Source organism: Ailuropoda melanoleuca, chromosome 13, assembly GCF_002007445.2.
Source record: "Ailuropoda melanoleuca isolate Jingjing chromosome 13, ASM200744v2, whole genome shotgun sequence".
Classification (NCBI taxonomy): Eukaryota; Metazoa; Chordata; class Mammalia; order Carnivora; family Ursidae; genus Ailuropoda; species Ailuropoda melanoleuca.
In genome coordinates this window covers 56,082,905-56,108,918 of record NC_048230.1, presented here as the reverse complement: position 1 = coordinate 56,108,918, position 26,014 = coordinate 56,082,905, and the positions used below count along the sequence as shown (strand labels likewise).

The 26,014-nt window shown below is 43.5% G+C and overlaps 1 protein-coding gene across 1 annotated transcript in view; it reads left to right on the top strand.

Annotated features, from left to right (window-relative positions):
- Positions 1-613: 613 nt before the first annotated feature.
- PTPN1 (protein tyrosine phosphatase non-receptor type 1) overlaps positions 614-26,014 on the top strand; it is a 66,490-nt gene continuing 41,089 nt past the window's right edge. The window contains exon 1 of the mRNA XM_002912980.4: positions 614-840. Within this exon, the coding sequence (XP_002913026.1) occupies positions 778-840 (63 nt within the window). The 5' untranslated portion in view covers positions 614-777. The remainder of the gene's footprint in view (positions 841-26,014) is intronic.

Genomic DNA, 26,014 nt, shown 5'->3' with positions numbered 1-26,014 from the left:
AAATCTACATTATTCAATACATAAATGTACCACGTAATTTGTGCTCCACTGAGTCCAATCTGAGCAGGATTTCCTTACTACTTTGAGAAATATTGCAAATCATGCCAAGACCCCAATCCATTCATTCCTGCAGTGCCCAGGATAGGAGATCTCAAACAGAAATCTTGCGTTTCATACAAGGACAGTACCCTCGAAAAAGGGGCGGACATTTGGCCCTAGGGGACGGCATGCAGCCCTCGGCCCATACTCCAGCTTGCAGCACTGAGGCCAGGGGCCTGGCGCTGCAGGACAGATGCACGGTTACTTCAGGGTCATTCTGTGACTCAACCGGCCCCGTCGAGGCTTGAACCCAAGGTCCACGGGGGCCTTGCAAACCCACGCTCCGTGGGCGGGACTCCCAGGGTCGCCTAGGCAACCGGCGTGGGCCCCGCCCAAGCCCCCGAGCCCCGAGGCGGGAGGAGGGAGCGCACGCCGCCTGACGTCTCGCGGGGCTGAGGCCACTTCCCCCAGCCCCTCCCCTCGGCTCCGCCCCGCGGAAGTGCTGGCCGACATTTTCGAATGCTGACTGGTTCTCTCGCGCGGGGGGCGGGGCCTGCGGCAGCGCGGTGCGTACTTCCGGCTGCCGGGTTGACATGAAGAAGCAGCGGCGGTTAGGGCGGCAGTAGCGGCGGGAGTCGAGGCTTGTAGCGGGTCTCAGAGCTGAGAGCGCGGCGCGGCCTAGAGCGGCAGGCGGTGCAGTGGGCACAGGAGGAGGCGCAGTAGCCGCCCTGGCCCGTCATGGAGATGGAAAAGGAGTTCGAGCAGATCGACAAGGCTGGGAGCTGGGCGGCCATTTACCAGGTGGGGTAGCTCCCCGGAGCGCGCCGTGCCCCTCGCTTAGGCCGCGTGAACCTTCCCCTCAGACCCCCGGTCCCGGTCCTCCCTTGGGTTCTCGCCCTCCGCCTCGGTCCGGCTGCGTGAGGATTCGATCCGACGGCGGCAGAGGCCGGCCTCCTCTCTCTTTGTCCCCCGGGTGGGCCTCGTCTGTCCCGGGCCTCTCAAACCCCTGTGATACCCCACCCACCTCGTATCCTCCAGCCGGGGTGAGCTCTCAAACCTGGAGGCAGCCGGTCGGTGCTCTCAGCGCGAATCCCTCGCACCCTGACCCCGCCCCCCTGCTTATCCACTCTTTGTCCCCTGGGGTTGATGGAACACTCCCACTACTTCCTTTTCTAGACTGGACCACCACAGACTCTCTTCCTTTGTCTCCCTGGGGGAAAGCGTTACTCCCCCCTCCCTCCTTCACATTTCCTTTCCCCTCGTCTCAGTGTGTGTCAAGTCCCAAGGATGACAGTCCTCTTCTCCCTTCCTGTTCATTCATTTAGTGAACATGAATTGGCGTGCCTATTCCATGCTGGGCATGGCGCTGGACGTAGTGTTTGCAGGACAGACAAGACTCTATTTCTTGCGGAGCTTAGAGTCTAATAGGGCAAACACATGAGCAAATCATTTCAGATTGTGACAAATGCTGTGAAGAAAACGAAACACCATAACGGGGTAGAGTCACTGCCTGGAAGGTGGGCCACCTCAAGGGGGATCAGGGAGGATCTGTCAGAGGAAGAGACTTTTGCTCTGTGTGCTGAGTGAGGAGCTGCAGCAAGCCCTGAGGTCAGGCAAATGAGCTTTTCAGCCAGAAGGCCTGCGGTACCCACTCCTCTGGGGCCAAAGTATTACCCTTTCAGGCTGGAAGCAAGGAAGGTTAACGTTTTTTTGCTGTCTCTAAAATAGCTTCTTTCCCCAGTGAGCATCTTACCCTTTTTGTTCTGGCTGAGAAATAATCGAGTCCTCCCAGTCTTCATCTCCTTGTGGGTTACGTGGTTCATAAATAAAAAAGTTAGGAAGGTAGGGTTTCTCACCTATCTGCAGCATCAGATTAACACCACGAAAAGGACTGCTTTCATAATCAGCTAAATCCTCTAAAGAAAATACGAGCTCCTGATTAAATGTCATTGCGGGGGTTGTGAGGATTAACCAAAACCACACTCGGTATTTTAAATAGGCAATGGACAGAATAGGGAGATTTTTGTTACTTGTGTAAAGGGAGAATGCATTTTATTCTGTTTTCAGCTTATGGGCTCAAAAGGCAAATTGTGAGATCCATCAGCTGGTCATATTAAAATCTATTTTGAGCTCCACTTAAAAAGGAAAAGAGCTTTAAGGAGTTCCTTGGTATGCTTGACTAACAAAAGCCTTTTTTTGGCAGGCCTGGCTTCATGTGGCTTTGCATCAAGCTTATCTGACAGGATTCCTCTTACTAGGACTGTAATGGATATTAACTTCTGATAGACTAATACTTGTAACCAGTGTAATCTGTATAAGTATGCTGAATCAATATATGAAATTTGTATTCTGTCTCATCTCTGAGTTAATTGAATGAATTCCACTAGTGACTTTGAGAATGTGTAGACACATTTTCTGCATCAAATCTAATGCAATAGAGTCTCAAGGGGCCTTAAATGAAAAAATTGTTGGTTCGAAGTACTGATTAGAATATACCCCATCACAGTAGAGATGGCCTCTAGGAAGCACTGGGGAAAATCTTTGTACTGAAACTAAGTTGGCAACAACAAAATCATATTACAAAAAGTTCTTGGGGGGAAAAAAACTAGTTCTTGGTTGAATTTTATTTCTTACTGTTTTTTTTATATTAAAGATTTTATTAATTTATTTGACACATAGAGAGACAGCCAGCAAGAGAGGGAACACAGGCAGGGAGAGTGGGAGAGGAAGAAGCAGGCTCCCAGTGGAGGAGCCTGATGTGGGGCTCGATCCCAGAACTCCAGGATCACGCCCTGAGCCAAAGGCAGACGCTTAACGACTGAGCCACCCAGGCGCTCCTATTTCTTACTGTTTTGGGGCAGAATGGGAAACCCATCCCCCAAGCATTGTTAAAACTGTGTTATGCACGCCACCAGCATGGAGCATGTTGGTCTTCAGTTAATTTCCCTCACGATCTCATGTGTGTCTCCCACATTTGATTGCCAGGAGTTAGTGGTACTGCAATGTGTTGAGGTTTCTCCCGCTTCTTAGTGGATTGCACGTTCCTGGAGGTGGTTTCTTTTTATTTTAGAGAATTGTCCACTATAGGCTTTCTTCACCTAAAGCATACAGATATTTTTCTTTTCTAAAATTGAAATCAGAATCTCCTCTCCTTTTTGAGTTTAAAAGTGTTTTAGGAGTGTGTAAAATACTCTTTTGGGGCGACTGTGGCATTTTTAAAAATGTAGAGTTGAAGCGACCTTGAGTCTAAGGTGGCAAATTTCCCAAAGTGTGTGTCAGTTTTCCAAAACCATTATTTTTCAAGAATTCAAAGAAATGTGTTCATCGTTGGTAGAAAATAGAAGTAAAAAAATTAATATTTTATAGCATGTCACAGTGAGGGCAGCCTTCTACGAAGTCATTTTGAGCTTGTGTAGTCTATTGTGATTAGAAAACTATTATGTAGGGGCGTCTGGGTGGCACAGCGGTTAAGCGTCTGCCTTAGGCTCAGGGCGTGATCCCGGCGATCTGGGATCGAGCCCCACATCAGGCTCCTCCGCTACGAGCCTGCTTCTTCCTCTCCCACTCCCCCTGCTTGTGCTCCCTTTCTCGCTGGCTGTCTCTTTTGAATAAATAAATAAAATCTTAAAAAAAAAAAGAAAACTAATATGTAATTTTGCTTAAAATTTTGTAAATGAGGCAGTGCAGTTATTTCTCACTATACTTCTGTCCTAACTAAAACAAAAAGATGCAGAAACTTGGAAACAATTGGGAGAAGAACAAAGGGTGAAGTAGACTTGAATGCCGAGGAATGTGGTGGCATAGGAAACAAATGTTTCTCTGGCGAAGATTCTGTGCTAGCCGAGCTTGATAAAGTGAGCATGACTTGTGTTTTTAATTGTTAGTCGCTTAGATACTAATCAGCGTTTAGATATATAAAAAGTCAGCTTTGATAGCATACGTAGATGGTTTTAAAAATTGCTTTCTGTCATTTAGGCGATTGTGTGCCTGTTTTGAAAAGTGGAAGTAATATTTAGTGAGCCTGGAGTTTGAGTTCGTCTGGCCGTCCAGAAGAGGAGAGGGCTCGCGGACACGGGGAGGGTTGGTTTTCAGGGCCGGAATGAGAGAGAAGAGGGCTGGAATGAATGAAAATAGCTAATGAGCTGCCCTCCGTTTGTAGTTTAAGGTTTGAGTCAGGTGTTTTGCTGTTTGTCTCATCTCCAGTTCTTTGATTCTCTGACACTGTTCACTATTTTTCACTGTGAATGATGTGATTGTTTCAGATAGAGGAGATTGCAACAATAGCTAGTGACTTGAGTCAAGATTTATTTCATGTTAGAGGCAGGCTTTGTAAAGTGGGCCACTCTTCCAATTGACATTTGTTTTTATAGCTGCTTTCATTATGAAAGATGATCGAATGCCTGACTAGGTTAAAACCATGTTATGACAGTAGTTCGCTCAAATTCCTTACTGCTGTATACAGCTTATATCATTACAGTCCAAGAAAATGAATATTAAAATTTCCTAATAATTTTTTTATCAATACCATTCTCTTCAGAGAAAAACTGTATTTTGTGCAGAGGAGAAAGATCTATACACTATGACTCACTTCACTTAAAAAAACAAAAAGACAAACGGAAATGACACGGAGAGACTGGGAAGTCGTAGTCATCTGAGTGACCCATTAGGTCTCAGTGCTCTTGTGTAGCCCTGGTCTGAGTGAACTAAATTTAGGTGTCTGATCATCACTTTGGAAATGGTGGGAAGACCTCTGTAATTGTCTGGACTCAAATTAACTGGAAGCACAAGTAGAAATAGTGGAGGAGAGGACTTTTTGCTATTATTATTTCTTTGGCATTCCTGGCATATTTGTAGGTATACTTTGGTAGTTTTGGAAGTATGTAAACTGTATTATTTGACTCTCAAAAGTCAGCCAGGGGATCATGGTGATGCTGACGATTTTCAGTTATCAGTGATCTACCAATGGGCTCCATAGCCTCCTCACTGCGTTTGTGTTTTAGCATGAATGGCTCCCCCAAACCTATAAAAATACCTGGTATTGAATAATGTAATTGAATATATACTGAATTTCATAATAGAAATATATTTTTTTAAAATGCCGTGTAAGGGTTTTCCAGACTATAAACTGCTGAAATATTTGTGCCTTTTCATTTTCTCCCCCACCCCCCTTTTTGAGTTGTCTATTTTTTTTTTAAAGATTTTATTTACTTATTTGACAGAGAGAGACAACCAGCGAGAGAGGGAACACAAGCAGGGGGAGTGGGAGAGGAAGAAGCAGCCTCCCAGCAGAGAAGCCTGATGTGGGGCTCAATCCCAGGACCCTGGGATCATGCCCTGAGCTGAAGGCAGACGCTTAACGACTGAGCCACCCAGGCGCCTGTATTTTCTGATCTTTAGATTGCAGAATTCTTTTGGCAATTTTTGTCCTATGCCGTGGTTTTATTAAGCAGGTGCTTTTTTGTAGACCTGCCTGCGAGTCTTGCATATTTTGGGTGAGCTGGTATTCCTCCCTAGTGTTGATGTTAATTCGTTCGTTTTTGTTACTTTGTCAGTTTGTTAATTTGTCACCCGGCAATACTGACAAATAGGCTGGGTGTGTTTCTTCCTATTGCCCATGTTCTGGGGGCAAAACGGAAAGTCTAGCTGGGTCATTGTTTCCAAGGCAGTGTAGTTTGGTACCAGTCAATTGATGTGCATGTTTTGAATATGCATGAATGCTGGTGATAGTCCTTGATTCCCTCTACCACATTTCATTGATTGGCCGCCATGGCATCCTTTCTACTAGCCCAGGGGTCTAGGTCCTCAAATTTTGCCTATGAGACACTTGTCATTTTTCACTTCACACCACAGAAACGAGGGAAACTGGTAATGAATTAATAATGGTCCCTTCACAGCCTCTTCACGTCTTTCCCCCACCCACCCTGTATATGCTTGACATTATCCTTAGAATAATTGTTAAAAACAGACCTGAGCCTCTCACTAGGTCGAGCTACTTCTCGTGCTTTTGTAATACCCATAAGGTCTAAACTCCTTAGCATGGCAGCCAGATTCCAGCCATCCCCTCCCATGTGCATTCTATTCTAGCCACACTAGAAGGTGCAGTGTCCCCTGCCTCATCCTTTCACTCTTCTGTGTTTTGGCTTAACACTTTGTCCAGGCTGCCTTTCCCACAATCTGGCTTGCATCTCCCAGCTCAAATGTGGGCCTCCTCGCTTTGGATTTTGCTCTCTCCCGTGTGTGTGTGTGTGTGTGTGTGTGTGTGTCTGTCTGTCTGTCTGTCTGTCTGTCTGTGTGTGTTTCCACACAGCTTCATACCTATCTCATCTAAAGCCCTGCTCTTAAAGGCATTGTTTCTTTCTGTCAGGGCTCTGGAGTCCCAGCTATTGAGGTCAGCTCTTCCTTCTCTCATTCATCTTGGTGTCCCCTGCACCTGGCACAAAGTGCCTAAGAAATGTGGGGATTAAATTGGTTGGCAGCACTCTGCCAGGCCCTGGCAGTATAAAGACTAACAAGACCTGTTTCCCAACTCCCGTTCTAGGTGGGGAAAGAATGGTAGAAACAATGAGATTAGCCTGCATTAGTACTGATGGCAGAGGTCACTTTTGGAGAAAGTCACCACATTTTAAGGTATGGCCTACTGAGGCAGTTTAGTCCTGCCTGCCGTGGTGGCTTGGAAGAAAGGCTAGAATTCTTACCTAGTAGAAGCTGATGCCACCAGTTTGTTTTATAGAAACTTGACATTTAATACCAAATTTGTACTTGGACTGAGGCAAACTTAATAGGAAAATTAGAGGTGCTCTAAGAATTACTGAATTACTCTGTCCTGATCCCTTTTGACTTGTTCTCACGTGCCTTCTAGAAGGGCTTTGCATGTGGTTGGTTTGTAAAATATTTTTGATTATGGGATATAAAATATGGTTCTCCATAAAGTAACAACCCTTACAAAGTCTGTGATTTTTTTCCCCCCCAAAGTATAAATGGTAAAGGCAAATGTTTTTTGGTCTTTGATCAGACCACCCTTCTGCCCAGGAGAGTAGTTGAATCTTTTCGCTTTTTTTGGTCCCAGCTCTGTCACTAACCGTGCTAATTGGGCCCCTTCCTTTCTTCTCCAGTCCCTTCCTTTGTAAAAATGATATTGGCCTAACTGATCACTGAGTTCACGTCAAGTAATAAAAGTCTTTAATGTACTCACAAAGAGAATTTAACGTTCCTGAAGTCATCCTTGTAAACACTGCAGTGGTTACTCAGTTTTGTAAGGTGTGTGGGTGTCGGTGAGTACAGTTAGGCTCAAAAATTTATAGGAGTTTTGTGAGTATAGTTAACGATTCAAAAGAATTGAGTCTTTTTTCCCCCCAAGTATTAAACACTTTTAGCAAGTAGAGTTCATTTGATTTAGTAATGTGGGAAAATGAGTAGCACTGACATATGCAATATACTTGCAGTTTTTCTCTAAGTAGCGATTGGGTGGTTTTTCCTGTAAAAGATAGAGGAACTGATTCTTGAGAATTTACGAAAGATTCAGCCCCAGCTAGGTACCCAGAGTAGCTGCCCTTTATGATGTAATTTTAGAAAGAAACCTACATCTGGTCTAAACTTCATTTGAATAGTATGATAGTTTACACAGCTGCCGTGTTTGAGAAGAAAGTACCTAAGTCTCCGGCATTTTGGAAATACTACTTTGTAGAAGTGGACTTCATAGTTCACTAGCTGCTGCCCTTTTAGGCAGCTTGACATAATCACGAGTATCTTACTGATGGTTTATAAATTTTGAATGTCTGAAGACTCGAAACAAGACCATTTCACTTGGAAGATTTTTTTTCCCCCCTGAAATAAATAGCCAAAGAAAAGTCTAGTCCCCATATCTATTGATGGGTTGTGATACAAGTCACACTGCAGACAAAATAACAACTATTCATAAGTGATTTTGGTCTTTTAAAAAAAATTGTGACGTGATTCCGTTTGCAGTTCTGAATGCTTGAACTGGTGCTTCAAGAAGTTACTTTTACCATATGGACTTACAACGTAAACATGGCTTATTAGCAAAGTGACACTTAAGGTCTGTGTTTTCTCTGGAAACATACATGTATTGCTTCCTGCTCTGAATCTGGTTCTGTGCCGGAAAATTCAGGATCCTAATGAGGGGTTACCACTTGTTGAAGTAAACCTTTGGGCCCAAGTGGACTTGTGTCCTGGGTTCCTTCTCTTTTACTTGCAGAGGCTTCTTCCCAAAGACTGAGTGGGCATGTTTTCTTTTACAGATGAAGCAGGAAAAACCTCGGCTGTGTTTGTGGCTTTTGTGGGCAAGTGACACCACTTGCAAAGATAAGATGAGCATAGCAAAACTAGGTTTCCAAAATTGTGTTTTTTAAATGTATTAGTTAGTGATTGGAGAAGGAAAAAGTCTTCCTGATCTGTTATTCTCATGAAATGTTTTTCCCCAACTTTTTTTCTTACTTAATGGTTTTCTTATTGGTGCATCTCTTCCTTTTGAGGAATCTTGTTTTAAAATTGCCACACTAAGTTTCACTGAACAGCTTAGCTAGTTTTTATTCTGATGAGTGCTGATTACTCAGAAAATTATACACTATGGTGAATTGCTTACAGGAAAGCGAACATCAAGTAATTATTCCAAATAGTTGGAGTTCTCTTAAGAACAAGAGGTTACTTAAAAATGCCTGTGGATGAAATCACTTCTGAATATAACTTCACTCAAGAGAACAAATAGGCAAGCTGCATTTAACGTAATGTGGTAAATCAGCTTTAAATTCCCTTGATGGTTAAACATTTGTCACTGTTATATTTATCTCTTTTAGATTTTGTCCTGCTTCACCATTCAGATAGGGCTTAGTTTGCTTCTGCAAAGGCCAAGGAAAGAAATGCCTTCAGTGGGTCATAAATACTTGTGCGGCTCACTTTTGCAGGGAGAGAAGGTGCCTCTAAGAAGATACTTCGTGGTCTTTGGGGGAGGGTATTTTGTTTTGTGTTTCTTTGTTGCTGTTTTGCTTTGTTTTGTCTCTGATCAGGACTGTATTTTAATGGCGTCTTAGAGTTCAGAGCATCTGGGAACATCGCTGTTATTGTTCACCCCCACCTGGATACCACCTCCCCGTTGCCAGGGTCTTTTGGGTCATCCTCGTCTGGGGTGGGGTGAAGGGGTGCAGCGGAATGGTGCAAGGTCAGGAAGTTGCATTAAGCCACATCAGTTGTACAGGCCCAAAGCCACATTTCTGGAGCAGTCCCCCGTGCACCCGGTGATTTAGCTACACTAGGGGATAGCTGGTCATGTCTTTGGAACAGTCCTTGAGAATCCACATCCCTGTGGTGCTGGGTTTTAATGGATCCTTTATGTACCCATCATGGTACCATTTCTATCTTAGTATATTAAATATTCCTTCACATCCCACTAACAGCTTTTCTTAGCATACCCTGCAAATATTAGTGTCGTAAGTGGTATTTGATTTCATCTGTTCTTGCCGCAGCGCCCAGGTCTTCTGCTTTCCCTTCTTTTTCTACCTGCTGGGAAGAGTGCTTCTGAGCGTTTGAGTGACAGTATTGAGCGCAAGGAGGCCATTGGCGGGATCTACACTCACCTTTCCTTAACCACTTGTTTCTGTCTTTTGTGAGCTTGTGTTTTCCCCAGAAAACATGCAGAGAGAATCACTGTAAAAATTTAACAAACATAGTTGTTGTTTTTTAAGAACGTGTATTTGTCAACTGAGCTTCCTTTAGCAACTTGCTCCACTACTTGATGACAGGAAACTTTTGTGTTTCCCAACAGACTTTGTTTGTTGGGAGGTGTTGTTTTTGTAAGTAGGAAATAAATGGTTTTAGGCAAGCTTTGGTTTGAAGTGGGAATCTGGTGCATCCCTAGTTCTCGGTGTGAAATGCGGCTGGCGATGGGTGTGGTCCGTCCTCTAAAATTTCCTATCTCAGTTGGAGGAGGTGGTTACCGTTCTAACCACTTAAGAGCTGCACGGTACGTGCTGTTTTATTTACGGGGCAAAACTTAGCTCGAACAGTTTCCCTCGTACTTGCCTTCAAATTAATAAAATGTCATTTTTTTGGTTATGTTTACACGTTAGGTCTGTTTTAGAAGGAAGAAAGGACGCAGCTGAAGTTAAAGGCGTAAATTCGCATCACGCCCTTAGTTTGGTAAATGCCTTTAATGTCGATTTTTGTCGGTTGATCATGAGGAAGTGATAAGTATGTTAGGTTATTTGTGGTTTGAGCTAATTTTAGTCTCCTGTTCACAGCTTGCTTTATATCCTTTGACATTAAAACATGCTTTCTAGAAAGATTTCGAATGTAGGACACAGTCTATATTCTCCACTGGCCTGCATTTCACAAGATACTTTCTCAGTGCTTTGGAAGTTGGACAGTTTGAAGCATAGTAACATTCTTTTAAAATCATTCATTCCTTTGCTTAGTGACATCTCTACTTCTCCAGGGAGTGAATTAGATTCTTTCATAGAGGCTGGGAACTCTTGCTCCAAGCTGGTAGCTAAAAGGGCACAGTTAATATTAGAGGATTTTTAAAAGAGCATGATTGACCCTGAGATGTACTACTGAAGCGAGGCTTTGGTTGGCTGTGTATCAGAAACCTTCCCCACCCTGTGCCCTCGGTCGATCGGGCCTTTTGCTCCTAAGGGCTGGGCCTTAAATCTCTCCCCAGTGCTGGTTAGTTTCACACAGGACAGTTGTGTTTCCAAGCTTTAGTCCCAGGCTGCCCTGCTACCACCCTTAAGCAACCACCCTGAACAGAGCTGTCCCCAGGGATTTGTGAGGTAATGGAAAAAGATGGCTGGGTCCAGGTTCTCAGTCGGCCTTCAACTGTTGTGGGACCTTGAAAGAGTTACATGCAGGATGTGTAAAATGTGGTGATTAGACGAGATAGCCTTACAGCGTGACTCGAAGCTAACATTCTACAACTGCAGAGTCGCACAAGGAGCCAGGAGGATGGGGCAACTTTTCTGGAAAACTTGGGGCTTCATGTCCTGCGCTTGCTGGATTTGGTAGCTTTGTATGTTATGTGGTTCCCCCTTATCTAAAAATGAGAAGGAGGGGCGCCTGGGTGGCACAGCGGTTTAGGCATCTGCCTTCGGCTCAGGGTGTGATCCCAGCGTTATGGGATCGAGCCCCACATCAGGCTCCTCCACTATGAGCCTGCTTCTTCCTCTGCCACTCCCCCTGCTTGTGTTCCTTCTTTCGCTGGCTGTCTTTATCTCTGTTGAATAAATAAATAAAATCTTTAAAAAATAAATAAATAAAAGTGAGATGGATCTTTACATTTTCATATTAACTCAACTTAAAACTTTAAAAATCCATAATTAGGTCCTTAAAAATGAAGACAAAGCCCAGTGACGGCGTAAATCAGAATATTTTATAAAATTACTGCATACCACATTGATGAATGTGGTTTCCTTAGAAACTCTTTCCTTAGAAATACTTTTTATGTCTAAAAAGGATTATTGGGTTTTGTAAGTGGACTAATACCCCCCATTCAAGGGAGAAACACACAGTCTGATCCATGTTCTACCCTCATTTATAATAAAACCCAGTAAACAGCTAACATTTATTGAGTTCTGTTCTGTGCTGCAGGCACTGTGCAAAGTGCTTTACATTCACTACCATATATTATGCATCATAAATTGGTCTTTTTTTTTTTTTTTAAAGATTTTATTTATTTATTTGACAGAGATAGAGATAGCCAGCGAGAGAGGGAACACAAGCAGGGGGAGTGGCAGAGGAAGAAGCAGGCTCATAGCTGAGGAGCCTGATGTGGGGCTCCATCCCATAACGTCGGGATCACGCCCTGAGCCGAAGGCAGACGCTTAACCGCTGTGCCACCCAGGCGCCCCATAAATTGGTCTTTAATAGCAGGAGATGTTTTAGGAGGACAATTAGGTGTCAGAGCCTTGATGTTCTTCTCTGCTTGAGATCTCCCGTGTCCTGAATCCAACCGGACAGTGGTGTTATGGTCACGCTCACGCTGGTGCACAGCTGCAAAGAGAGACAAGGAGTTGTGCGAAGTCTCCTGATTTATTAGGGCATAGAAGAGATAGTTTGTAGATTCAGACCCTTACCAAATTTTTTGTCCTTTTCTCTAGATGTTACAAACTGGCCACCTGCAGTCCTATTTTGTTTGGTCCACACAGTGGTTCTTGGTTTTTGGTTTTTGTTTTTTTAAAAGGAGTTTAAATTTTTGTCATTGTTTCTAAATCAGGAGAAGTCACATACAAATCTGGATTTCTGGTCTTCTCTTAAAATCTGAAGACTACACCGTCTGAGCCTACCTTGGCAGTGGTCTGCTACGCTGAGGGGCACCACTCCTGCCGGACGGACACGTGTGTGTTCTTCAGTTTAGCACAGTTCCACGGTGGATCACACTGCCCTCCCTTACGCGAACCACCCAGCCCTCAGATGCTCTTGAGTTTGCAGCTTCTCGACCAACTTGGGTTTTTTTCTTGGCATTTGTTATTAGTATTAGAATTAAGATGATTTTAAAAAGGTATTTAACCTTGCTAAGTAGCTGATACACTGTCATTAGGGAAGATCAAAGCAAGGGAAGACTAGCCAGAGATAAAGTTTGGTGGCTGGTGTGAAAATGCCTAGGAGAATGCCCTTGACATTAAAATCCAGGATGAAATCTTGAACCAGGTGCTTTTTCCTGCCCTTCCCCTTTCCCTCTTCATCTTTAGCCCCTTTCTGCTATTTTAAGGAAGTTGGAAGCTGCTACCATTTTTTTCCACCTTGGGCGACTGAATGTAAGTGTATTTTTGTCCCATGTTCAGCTATTTCCGTGAACTGTTTTTGATGACCAACATGGAAATTAAATTGGGACTTGATAAAAAGAATGAGTTGCACAAAAACTGAAGAAGTAGTGTTTTTAATGACTCGTTTTGTGACTTGGTTAGGGATGATACCGTTTGTCATGTGTCTGAACTCATGATTAGATGGCTTCTCTACCTTCCTCTGTCAAGGAATGAAATAAATGGTAGTCATGATACAAGTAAAGTAAATCTACAGGTTACAAAGAATGTGTGTTGTTAAGGTCTCTGTCCCTGTTCAGGAGCAGAAGGACATGTTATATTATAGGTCATTCTCTTTCTTTGATCCTTATTGAGCATCTGTTATTCCATAGAGATACATCGTCCATAGAGATATGTTGTATATGACAAATTAAAACAAACAATAAGTAAGATTCTTTACCATTATTAAACAGTCAAGGTCTTTGTTCTGAGTTGTGTACCTTTCCCCCCAAAGCTGAATCCCAAAAGGGGATCCCAAAACCAGCTCAGTGTTTTAGTTCCCCTAAATCATGTGACAGGATGGCATTAGCCATTTTATCCTTTTTTTGTATATGTGAAATGAAAATCAACCTGAAGACCAATTTCGCCGTGAAGCTTTTCATCCATCCTCATTTCCTCTCTGTTCTAGATTGTAAGCTTCTTGCAGGCAGAGTCCATTCATTCACTCACTCGACAAATGCGTGGACAGCTCCTGGTGCTAGTGCCTCACTAGCCAGTGAGGAGAAGCGGTGGACAAGAGACACTTGGTCCTCGCCCGTAGAAGCTTCGTAGTCCAGCCAGCAAAGGGGCGGAATAGAGACAGTCTCGGTTCAGAGTGATAAGAGCTCTCACAGCCCTAGGCCCAGGGCACCCTCAGAAAGAGGGAGGTAGTTGGGGTTGAGAGCAGGAAAAACAGATGGAGGAGCTGTCAGTTAAGGATAGTCTATAAAAGTAATGTCTAAGTGGAGATCCCAGGAGCAAGCAGGCATGAGCCCCATGTGTTCTCCAGACCCTAATTTGGGCACGCTCCTCCTTGCCCTACATATTAAGTGTTACATTACCTGCGTTTGAAAGCGTGCGAACATATTTTAACTTTCTCTTCGGTTTTAACCCTTCCTCCAGCCCTAGCACACAATTCATGTGTATTGTCTGCCCTCCCATATAGAGTTCCTGTCTCCCTTTTCTGTTTCCTGTGCCGTTACTTCTTACTTGACTGCGCTAATGGCCTCTGAAGCTTTCTCAGAGGATGGCATTGGCCGCGTGCCCCCACGCAGTGAAGTCGTCTGTGTCGATGTCTTCTTCAGGAGGAGGTTGGTGTGCCGTCGGCTTAGAGCCAGAGAGCACGGCGTGCTGTGCTTAGTCGCAGGTAAATGCAGTTTCACTGCAATGATTGGCAACTCTGGTGTGAAGAATTTATGCAGAGCCTCTTCAGTCTGTACAAAAAGCAGAAGTCTTATATATTTTAATAGGCAAAATAGAGAATCTTTAAGCCTGACTCGCTTAGAATAAATTGAAAATATGTGGTTAGACCCCTGATTTGCAGCTGACACTATGAGAATAAAGGTCTCAATTATTCATTGTGAACTTTAAAGGATATTTTTAATGATGTTGGCTGGCTTATCCCATTATGTGGTCTGTTTATTAGCAGTTTTTGGTACACAGATGGCTTTGTTTGAGTGATTCTTTCAAGTCAAGTACCTTATAAAATAACTTAAATTTGCTGGTAATTATTCTTTTAAATGGCTTAGCAAATAGGCCTTAAGTTTCAGGCATTTAAACACGTTGGGTATGATTACAAATTCTGAGACTACGATTGCTTAAGTTTAGACGCAGAAGTGTTCATCTTGAGAAATTCTGAAGGATTTACCGGTTACTGCCCGTTTCTCATTCACATGCTTACTGTGCCTTCCTTGCCGCATAGAAGCTGTCAGAATTGGTATCTGCGAACCATTATGGTTTGTGAGTCCTCTTCCCTTTTCCCTTCTTCTAATTCTAGCTGAGAAGATTATGTGCAGGAGTTGTCCTGCATGTGATAAAAAATAGTCCTTGATTACTAATTAAAGATTTGAAAAGAAGAGTTTTTCTTACCAGTAGATGATCAAGTAGAATAAAAGACAAGTAGAATAAAAGACGTTTTGACTATTTCTCCTTTAATGGTGAGCAGGACAATTAAGCATGTGCGTGTGTGTGTGTGTGTTTTGTTGTCTTATTTTGAAATCATGCCCATGTCTGTAGCACACAGCAGAAGTAGATGTATGGAGTAGAAAAAGAATAGTTCACGAGCCTCTCAAGAGAATCACCAAAACATAGCCATTAAATGGCCAAAATATTGCAGGAGGTGGTGGGGGAAGCAAGCATTTTTAAGGTGGAAGTGAATAAGAAAGAATTCTAAAAAGGCATTCTTTATAGAAGTCCAGACTCTGGAGAAGATCCCTGATTCACTGATTATGCTTTGTCTTCAGATTTGCTAAGGAAAGTGAAAACACTTGGGGTTGGAGGGAAGATGGAGGGGGTGTGTGTATCTTAATCTTAGGAGTCGGTCAAGCTTTCCTTCTATTCAGTGAATTGCCATATTGGGGAAGTGTTTTATTACTTGCCTTTATTATGCTAGTTGTAATCATACGTGACCAGCTCTAGCCCTGGACCAGCCTTTCTCTCTCTGTGCTCAGGCTCCTAAGTGCTAAGGGAAGAAAATCTTCCAAGTGCAGAAAATCTCCCAGTCTTGCAGGTTGGGCCACTAGAAATCCAGTCTTCAGCCTAGATCTGTCTCCCCCAGTCCCTGGCTGTCAGATCTGAAACTCAGCTGCCGTCCTTCCTACCTCATTTCTCTCACAAGGAGAAGGGACCCTTCGTTCCTGTTTGAAGCAACCCTTATTAAGTCTGTGCTCTTGACACCTTCCTGTCTCACCTGTTCAAGGCATCTTGCACTAACAGGTTAGTGACCTTTTAGTCAGGTGTCCTTAACCCTCCCTCTCTGTTGTCATCTTATTTGAACCATTGAAACATTCTCAGGCTTCCTCCAGCTGTGACTCTCCCTCCAGCCACTGCTCTTCAGTTTTTTTCTCCAGTTGAAGTGTTTGAAATAGATACGTCACTGTGTCCATTGTTCACCTTCCAGTCCCTTTGGCTCAGAGAAGTTAGCTCCACCTTACCAATCCACTAAAACAATTCTTGAGAAGGTCACTATTAGCTTCCTTGATGCTAATCCAATGGATTCTTTGCCTCCTTATCATAGTACCGTGTAACATGGCTGACCTCTGTTTGCTTCTTCAGTTTTCTCTAACCCCTGTTTCCATAACTTGCTCTTATTTCCTTTTTCTTTCTTATTATAGCTTCTGTTTCTCTAGCTAGTCCTCACTTTCCCTCTTGGGCTTCTTCTCTGATCCTCTACTGGGGAAGTTCCTCAGGGGTCTCCCCACACTGCTCCTTTTCATCTGACTCTTTGTTTCTTCCGGGGCTGCCTCAGCTATTCACTCAGGACGTAGTAATGGCCCTTGAATTCAGAGCATGCATGTACAGTCTTGCACTCTCGTGCAGCTTTCAAAACACTTTTAGTTCCTGAAATGGTAATGCTCTCTATCTCTCACAGAACCTTTACATGTGCTGTTTCCTCTGCCTAGAACGTTCTACCTTGCTAATTCTAGTTCTTCCTTTCAGTCACATCTTAGGCATCCTCTTTTAGGAGGCTTTCTCTGATTTCCCCTTTACCCAGGTCCAAGTTAGGTACCTCTTAGGTCTTCCCATGACCCCCGTATTTCCCTTTTCATAGCATGTTGTGTGGTTGTACTGTAATCATATCCACTGTTATTTAATTGCCTGTTTATTGACTAATTTCCAAGTCATCTGTCAGGTCTTAAAAGAGTCAGGACTGCTTTTGTCTTAGTCATTTGTATCTCTCAGTATCCATTATAGTACCTGGCATATGGAAAGTGCCTAGTAAGTCATTCTGAACAAATAAATGAGCTATGCTATTTGGAATGTTCATGAATTGGGGTGCCTGGGTGGCTCAGTTGGTTAAGCGTCCCACTCTTGATTTCAGCTCATGTTGAGTCCCATTTCAGGCTCCACGCACAGGGGGGAGTCAGCTTGAGATCTCTCTCTCCTTCCTCCTTTGCCCCCCCCCAAAAGAAGGTTCATGAACTGCTTGATAGGGAGGCATCACATTTATAGTGTCATGGGAACCAGGTGTTACTGACCCACCATCAATTTAGCACACACTTTGTTTTTTCTATATGCTTTATATTAATTTTCTGTGTCTGACATACCCTCCCTCCCCCAGTGAGATTAGAAGCCCCTTCTGAGGGACAACCATGTATAACTCTGGGTGTCTCCCTCACAGTACCTTGTATATCCTCAGATTTAATTTCATTGGGCCTCAACCCAGATATATTCATGCCTACACATAAACACATACTACACCTATGGAACAGAGTCTCCTCTGTAATCTGTCCTTGTCTTCCTCAGCTGGCCCAGCCTCTGTGCCATGCACAGACCATGCCAATCTGGAGGGGCAGTTTCCCTGTGGCTTATTAGCTGCTGTGTTCCAGCATGCTGGCCAAGTATGAGGGACAGCATGGTATGAAAGTCTCCCTCCCTCAGACTTCATGGGTTTGGTAGCCGAGACTGACCAATGCTGACAGGAAATAGAGGCATTTATTAAAAGCCAGAGAGTTGTCAACTTGCAGGAAGCAAAGCTCTTGTTAGCATATGATTTTGTGGTTGGTTTGGTGCAACTCTGTAAAAGTAAAGAATGAGACAAGAATGAGGGCTGTGTGCTTGGGTCTCTAAAGTTAGATCCTTTTTCCTAAGTAAATTGCCTTTAGGGTTTCATTTGTTTGGAATTTCCTGAGATTTGGATCTTGCCAGAAAGTTCAGAGCAAAAAAAATTCTGGGCAGGTGAAGCATTTGCATCTGAAACGAAGTCACTGTTTTTGTTTTTAACTTTTTTCTTAACATATTATCCCTGGTTCAGCCCTGAAGATTATTCTATTATTTGTGGATCTTAACCTTTCCCTCATCTTCTGGATCTTATGAAACAAGCGGTATTATTTGAATGGAGAAGAGGAGGAGAGGAATAAAAATAAAAGTGAAAGGCTTGTTTCTTGCCTGGGCAGGCTCGGCTTTATAGCTTGGAGCAGAATGACACATCTACTCTGGTGAAGAAGGGATACTTACGGTTGGTTTGGCTTCTTCTTGTATTTGATTTTTTTTTTAGGTTTTTCTTTTAAACTGGAATTTTTATGTGACTGTAATCAAATTTAGAATAGAAGCACTTAGTTTTGTAATTTGCAGAGCACTTTTTTGCAGCGCACCTATTTTACAACTGTCATTATGGTACACAGCTTGGGGCAAGGATTGTTTTTCAAGTGAACTGAGACCCCTGTGTGATTAAGTGGTCGCAGAGCAGACCTCTGACCCGAAGGGAATTCTGCTTTTCCTGGTCCAGCAGCCTTTCCTGCAGATGTGTTACTTTTCTGGAGCCCTAGGATTGCCTCCTGTTAGAGTAACTGAGTCTAAACGGAATAGAGATTTCCTATTAGATTATAGCGCTTGCCTGCCTTCATTCTGCTTATGTCAATTAGAGCAGCAGATCTGAATCCTCAGTGTTATTTACTGAGGGTTTTTTGTTTTTTTTTTAAGTAATCTCTACACCCAGCATGGGGCTTGACCCTGAGATCAAGAGTCGCATGCTCTACTTACCAAGCCAGCCAGGCACCCCTATTTACTGGGATTTTAAACCTAAAAATGCCTGTAAACAAGGTTTGAATGGTCAGAGGTAGAACAGTTAAGAACAGAATAGAAATAGCTTTAAAGACAGGGCTGTTGGCAGGAGTCTTTTAAAATGTGTTGAAGATTGTGTGGGAAGCAGTAAGCATTTGTGTTCCAGTGTGTTGGGTTCAAGCGTGCTTATTCAGTCCCCATGTTACAGTCTGTGTCACTGAGTCCCCACCCACAATCGTACTCTTTGTCCTGTTTTCCCCCTTCCTTGCTTCCCCTCCTCACCGCCCCCCCCCCACCATGGCTACCGCAGCCACCGCTAGCAATTACCGACGTGCTGGATCTTGAGGCTGCTTCCCTATAAGGATACAGGGCATGTGGTGTTGGCTATAGACATGGTAACCGAACTCTGTGGGTTCTCTCCTGTGTACCTCGTGACGTTTGACTGCCTGCAAACTAGCAGTAAACTGCCTCTTCTGCTGTCGGGCCCATCTGTTGTTGCTCACTGCCTCTGCATTTGGGGTGTATCGATGATCTGCCGGTGCCCGTTGAGGAAGCTGGATGATAGAAGCAAGCACAGGCTGAAGCAAGTGGGAGGGGTGTGAATAAACAGCCAGAAAACTAACTACAGTGTGTCTCTGGACTAGAGCAGAGTCAGTTTGTGGCAAAATTTTGTGTTTTTGAGTTTTATTTATTTATTTTTTAAATATCCCCATATAGTCCTTTTTAAATCTACAGGCCTGGATAAAAGCCATGGCCAGTCTTCTGTGGCGTGGAGTACCTCAACATTTTTTACCATCCAAAGCATCCCCTTAAATCCTATTTGGGTCAGTTTACAGGAACTATGTTCAGATGGACGTTTCTGGCTGGCATAGAGTCAAAATGGTAACCAAGCATGAACGTACAGACAGTCCCTAATACACAAATGTGTCTGCTTCAGAAGTTTGAAAGTTGGTTGTCTGGGACTTTGAACATATTTTTCTATAGAATCAGTGTTACAGTGATTATGTTCCAGGCTCACCCAGGGAACCTTTTTAATCTGCAGTACACCTGAAATATTCCTATTAATACAATAGGTAGTTTCCCCATAGAATTAGTGTATGTGATAGTGATTAATATTACACATGATAGTGATTTTACAAATAAGAACCATTCTGGGGGCGCCTGGGTGGCACAGCGGTTAAGCGTCTGCCTTCGGCTCAGGGCGTGATCCCGACATTATGGGATCGAGCCCCACATCAGGCTCCTCTGCTATGAGCCTGCTTCTTCCTCTCCCACTTCCCCTGCTTGTGTTCCCTCTCTCGCTGGCTGTCTCTATCTCTGTCAAATAAATATAATCTTTAAAAAAAAAAAAAAAAGAACCATTCTGGATTCTGTCTAGGGGGTACTATGTATGCGTGTGTATGTGGGAGACGGTGGGTAGGGGTATGGCTTAATATCTCCCCTTCCTGTGCAACACTGGTACTCAATGTGATTTTGCTCTTCGCTTCCATGTAAGTATGAGCTCCTGTGGATTTTGGAGGCAGGCTGGATTCAGGGATGCAGGGGGTAAATAAGAGCTGAGAGGAACACAGGCCAGAGGTTCTGGGGCTAGACAGCGATGATAGCTCGCAGGCTTGGGATAAACTCTGCTTGGGCCTGGCTCTCTCTTCCTTACCCCCTTTTCATTTTCCTCTTGGGTCCCCAGGCACTGGCTTGTTTTTTCCTTGGTTGCCATTTTGTCACTTCTGAGCAGGGGCTTTGCCTCTGGTCTATAACCAAATACCCTATCCATCTCCTGCTTTTGGAAGAAATATATAGTCTTTTTGAGGTTTTCTAAATTAAATGTTGTGGCAGAGTTATCACATGTTATTTTTGCTGTGAGAAATTATAGAATCCCAGATGACTAAACTTTATAAACCAAATGAATTTCAATCTCCTTCTCCTCTATCGTATACCCCATTGCAGAAAATAACAGCTTTTATAATTAACATCGCCTCCCTTGGTTGCAGATCTGATTTCTGATTCGTTTTCAGAGAAGACCTTTCCATGACAGTCCATGACCTTATACAGTGCACTTCCTACTTACCCCCTCTAAAACTGTCCGCTGCAGTATTTCAGAGTCCAGCATGTCTTCTGCCAGGAGAGAGGCTAGACATTGGGGTAGGTCTTGACTATGGTCTCTTATGGCTTGACTCCTGTTTCACGTGGTACAAAGACAGTCTGTCTTTTGGGGCAAGGACCGGCAGCATCAGGCAGTCTAGCAGATGGGACCTGGGAGGGCTGAATGGCACCGCAGGGCCTGGCCCTGGCAGTGTTGTGGGAAAGCATCTGCTCCAGGCTTCTCCTCTCCTGCAGATATTACATCCGTCTCCCTGAACACATAGACAGCTCAGCCTGTACCTCATTTTTCTCTTCCACTAAACGCTACCAAAATGCTCAGACATTGGGCTGTTAGCTGATGGAGAGAGCGGGCCCGAGTGTTCCCCTTTAGCAGCTCGCGCTTTTACACTGGCTTTTGGAGACCGCAGAGCTGGAGGTTCTCTGCTTATTCATACCCAGCTTTTTGTCCCTGACTTGATGGCTGCTGTTTCCCTTCTGAGCAGAAAAGGACACTGTGCAGTGCACACCCGGAAAGGAGGGGTTTGATGTACCGCTTCTGAAAGGTTCAGGCTGGCATCATTATAATCCCCAACATGGGTCAGGGGGAGCAGAAGGAGGAACGTGCGGCTCCCCAGAACTACAGATTGTCCCACAAGTACATTCTGGCATAGTGTGAGGGAAGTTTCTGGCACTTTTTCCCCCTTAATCATGGGCACAGAATGGGGGGGGGGGTATCTCGTCATAGAAGCTGTTACAGACAATGGGTATTGCTTTTTAGCAAATCTTATGCAAATTAGACTTTAGATTTTTCTCTCTATAATTTACTGGCATTTCTTCTGAAAAATGTGTAATTATTTTTGCCAGAAAATCACTCAAGCACTTGTCTTTTTTTTTTTTTTCAACCTGTGCAAATACGCTCCATTCTTTTAAAATGGGATCAGCAGTGGGATACCCAAAAGATTTTATGTATTTTCTAATACATCCTTTTTGTATGAAATAGGTTTCTGTAGACTTTCATATGCTTTTTGAAGATGCGTTTTGTGATATAGACCACTGCTTTGTCTTGTCTTGTAATCTTGATTTTTTTTTAACCACTAAGAATTATTTTTTCTGCTTTGAGAAATCCATTGGGTGATTATAAAATCAGTGGATATTTACATGTATGTATCTATCCTTAGTGGCACTAACTCAGCCTAATCTTCAGCTCCCTGATTCACCCTTACATCCAGCTGATGGCCGAGTCCTCCATCTTCATTCTTGGATGTATGTCTGAACTGCTTCCCTTTCCTGCTCGTCTCTTTCCTTGAGGGCGTCCAGGCCCTCCTGGTCTCTGACCTTTTACAGTCGCCTTCAGCTGCTTCACGGTCTTGGCCCTGGTCCACCCAAGGAATCCTCTGCCTAGGGGGAAATCAGGATTTGGTGACAGAAAGAAAGCCACTAGAAAGAACATCCGTCAGCTTCCGATATGCCAAATAGTGTTTTTCTGCAGCATGCTGTTCCTTTTTAATACTTAGCGTTTTATATGAAGTAATATTTTTATTCCTTTTATGTATTTATTTTCTTCTTAGCTGGCATGTGAACCCTCTGGGAATATGGGACCGTGTCTTTCACATCTTCGTGTCCTCAGTACCCTAAAGTACCATAACGTCCGGCCCAGCATTGACTTGTGGACTTGCATTGAGCACACATTGAACCTTCCTTAGGTAAACTGGACATAGAGTCATCCTCCCTGCCCCCCCACCCCAAACAGAAAGACATTCCTTTAAATACCACATTGTCCTGGCAGACCACACCTTGATATCCTCTGTAGGGAAAGGGAAACAAAAGAGGTTAAGGTATGGGCTTTAAAGTATCTGAGGCTTCTGTGCTGACAGTTGAAGGTATTTTTTTCCAAGGTTAATCTTAATTGCATGTGGTTTTGCTTTTTGCTAACTATAGAATTTAGTTGCTGTATACAGTTGGATACTTCTGTAAATCCTTCAGAAATGTTTGTGGAATGAAATGAACCATATGAAGGACTCAGCACTTAGAGTAATCTACCTAACAATTATTCTTGAACAGAAGAGTCCTCTAATTTTCCCTGTAAACCATTATGACAGCCATCTATAAATTCATATAAATCATGCTGGCACGTAATTCATCATGAGTTTATTGGGCACCTGTAGGTGCCAGGCAGTGTGCTAGGCACTGACAAGGACAGGAGTGATCAGGAACATAGACCAGGAACATAGACCTGTGGTCTTTTTCATGGTCCTAGGAGGGAGACGGTGTGAAACCATCACACAATTAATCTTGTGGTGGAAGTGCTGGGAGAGAAACATAAGAGGTGCCAGGAGAGTGTTGAAGATTGGGCTTTAAGCTGGTTTGAAGGGGTCACTGAATGGGTAAGTGAGGCCTGAAGGAGAGGATGGGCGAGCCCTTCATTTAGAAGGGGCTTAGCAGTTTTCAGGAACACAGGGAAGGCATGCGGGGCGAGAGTATTGGTCTCTAGAGTACGTCACCTCTTGAGATAGTGACTCCTGGATGTTTATTTATTGCTAGAAAGTAGTACTTCCACTTTGGTTGTACAGATTTTTAAAATTAAGGATTTGTTTTATAGTAGAATCCTGTGATTTGTTGAACAGTCCTGTATTTACTTTCCTCCTATTCCTTGAGGTTTTATAAAATATTTTTTAAATGTCTAAAGTCTTGATTATATCCTTTCAACCTTGTTAAGAATTCTTATATTTCTAATTTATACTGTGTTTCATTGTAAAGTGAAAACAAAGAAAGAATAAAAATTTGCTTTATCCCTGTCACTATGCAATATAAGTACTATAAACATTTTGTCTGTATTCTGCCAGTCGTTTAAGATTTTATTTTTTTTTTAAGATTTATTTATTTTAGAGAGAGAGTGTGCAGGTGCAAGAGAACACGTGAGAGGGAGGGCAGAGGGAGAGAAAGAATCCCAAGCAGGTTCTGCTCTGAGCACGGAGCCTGAGGTGTGGGGCTCAATCTCACGACCCTGAGATCATGACCTGAGCTGAAGTCAAGAGTTGGATGCTCAGCCGGCTTAGCTACTTAGGTGCTCCTAAGATTTTATTTTTTTAAAGGTTTATTTATTTGAGAGAGAGTGGGAGCGTGCACAAGTGGGAGGGGGGACAGAGGAAGAGGGAGAAGCAGACTCCTCGCTGAGCAGGGAACCCCATGCGGGGCTGGATCCTAGGACCCTGAGAGATGACCTGAGCGAGAGTCAGACGCTTAACCAATTGAGTCATCCATGTGCCCCTCTAATATTTTATTTTTAAGGGATCTCTACACCCAGTGTGGTCTCGGAGAGTCACATGTTCTACCGACTGAGCCGGCCATGCGCTCCTGTCAGTTACATTTTTTTTTTTTAAAGATTTTATTTATTTATTCCACAGAGATAGAGACAGCCAGCGAGAGAGGGAACACAAGCAGGGGAAGTGGGAGAGGAAGAAGCAGGCTCCAAGCAGAGGAGCCTGATGTGGGGCTCGATCCAATAACGCCGGGATCACGCCCTGAGCCGAAGGCAGACGCTTAACCGCTGTGCCACCCAGGCGCCCCTGTCAGTTACATTTTTAATTGAAATTCTTATGGAGATAGTTGTAGATTCATACGCAGTTGTGAGACATAATACAGAAATCCATTGTACACTTTGTCCAGTGCCCCCCATGGCAGCATTATGCAAAACTAGTGCAATGTCACAACCAGGATAGTGACTTCGATACAATTGTCCATCTTATTCAGATTTCCTCAGTTTCACTTGTATTCATTTGTATTGTTTTCCATAGACTCTTGTGTTAGTAATGTTATTTTTGATACTTTAATTATAGGGTTTTTTTTTTCCTGCCCTTAAGAAGCATCTCCTCCCCTAATCATATACCCCTGTCATGCCCCCGTGTGTTTTCCCTAAACCTGTTTAAGAAAGCAGCTACCAACCTGTAAGAGAAATAGATTGAAACAGGATTGTCAGTCTGAATGTACTTTACCAGTCTACTGGTTGTTTATAGACTGTTTAGCTAGTTTATCGTTTCTGACCTGGCTGCTGAAAGATACTCTGGATTGTTTCTAACCAAGAGAGAACCATTTAGTGCCATTCAGAATGGACTAAAGTATCAACAGTGTCTGAAAAAGGCCTGACAGTGATAAAAATGTCAAGTTGCCTCTAACTTTAAAAAAGCAGAGTAGGGGCGCCTGGGTGGCACAGCGGTTAAGCGTCTGCCTTCGGCTCAGGGCCTGATCCCGGCGTTATGGGATCGAGCCCCACATCAGGCTCCTCTGCTATGAGCCTGCTTCTTCCTCTCCCACTCCCCCTGCTTGTGTTCCCTCTCTCGCTGGCTGTCTCTATCTCTGTCAAATAAATAAATAAATAAAATCTCTTAAAAAAGTAAAAATAAAAAAAATTAAAAAGCAGAGTAAGTAGAAGAGTAAACATACAGGGAAAGTACCAGTAACAAAGGAGGCTTTGAGATCTTTGCTCTTACTCCTGAGTGCATATTCTCAGGTGATAACAGATCATCTGACTGTCCGAGACCACGGCTGTGTGGGACAAAGAACCGAAAAGATCAGCACCAGCCTGGTTGTTAATGCATGTGGGCAGTTGATTCTCAGTGGTGATAGGATCTTCATATGTGATCTGGTTTTCAGTGTTGCTTGGATTTTCTAAATGAGTTTTTCAATTTGGGCGTATAAAAAGGAAAGAAACAGTAGATGTGTGAAAAGGAAGTTGTTTTAGAGTGACTGAGTTCAGAAATCATGAAGAGAGCCGGAGGGAAGCCAGGGTGATTGATGCTGCTTGTCCGGTTGCGTGAGTAGCTCCAACGCACATGGGGCAGAGAGTCGGCTGGAGAAGAGTTAAAAGCAGGAGATGACTGCCAAGGGACTTGATCTAAGCAAATGGGAAAGGCCCAAAGAGAATAAACGAGTTAGGTATGATTGTGAAGTTAGAATTTGGGCAATGAGAGAAGGCAGGGAGCTTTCTGTCCAGAATAGCATCTCTCTGTGATGGTTAGACTCTCCCTGGTAAAAAAATAACTGTTGAGTTCTAACTGGCCTTATTTAGCAGTCTTAACGATTAAAAAGTAATGACATAAGAATAGAAGGAAGCTACTTAAATAGGAAAACTTATATCTCAAACCTAACTGGTAAAATGCTGAAGTTATTTTTAACTTAATCCAGCTTTCATTGAATGTTATTTTGGAGGTTTTTAGGTAAAGTAATAAGATAAAATTAAATTATTGCTGAAGTATTGGGAGAGGCAGATTTAGTCTATTTGCTAACATGATTGATACACTTAGAAAACCCAGTTTTTTAAAAAAAATGAGTAGGGGCGCCTGGGTGGCACAGCGGTTAAGCGTCTGCCTTCGGCTCAGGGCGTGATCCCG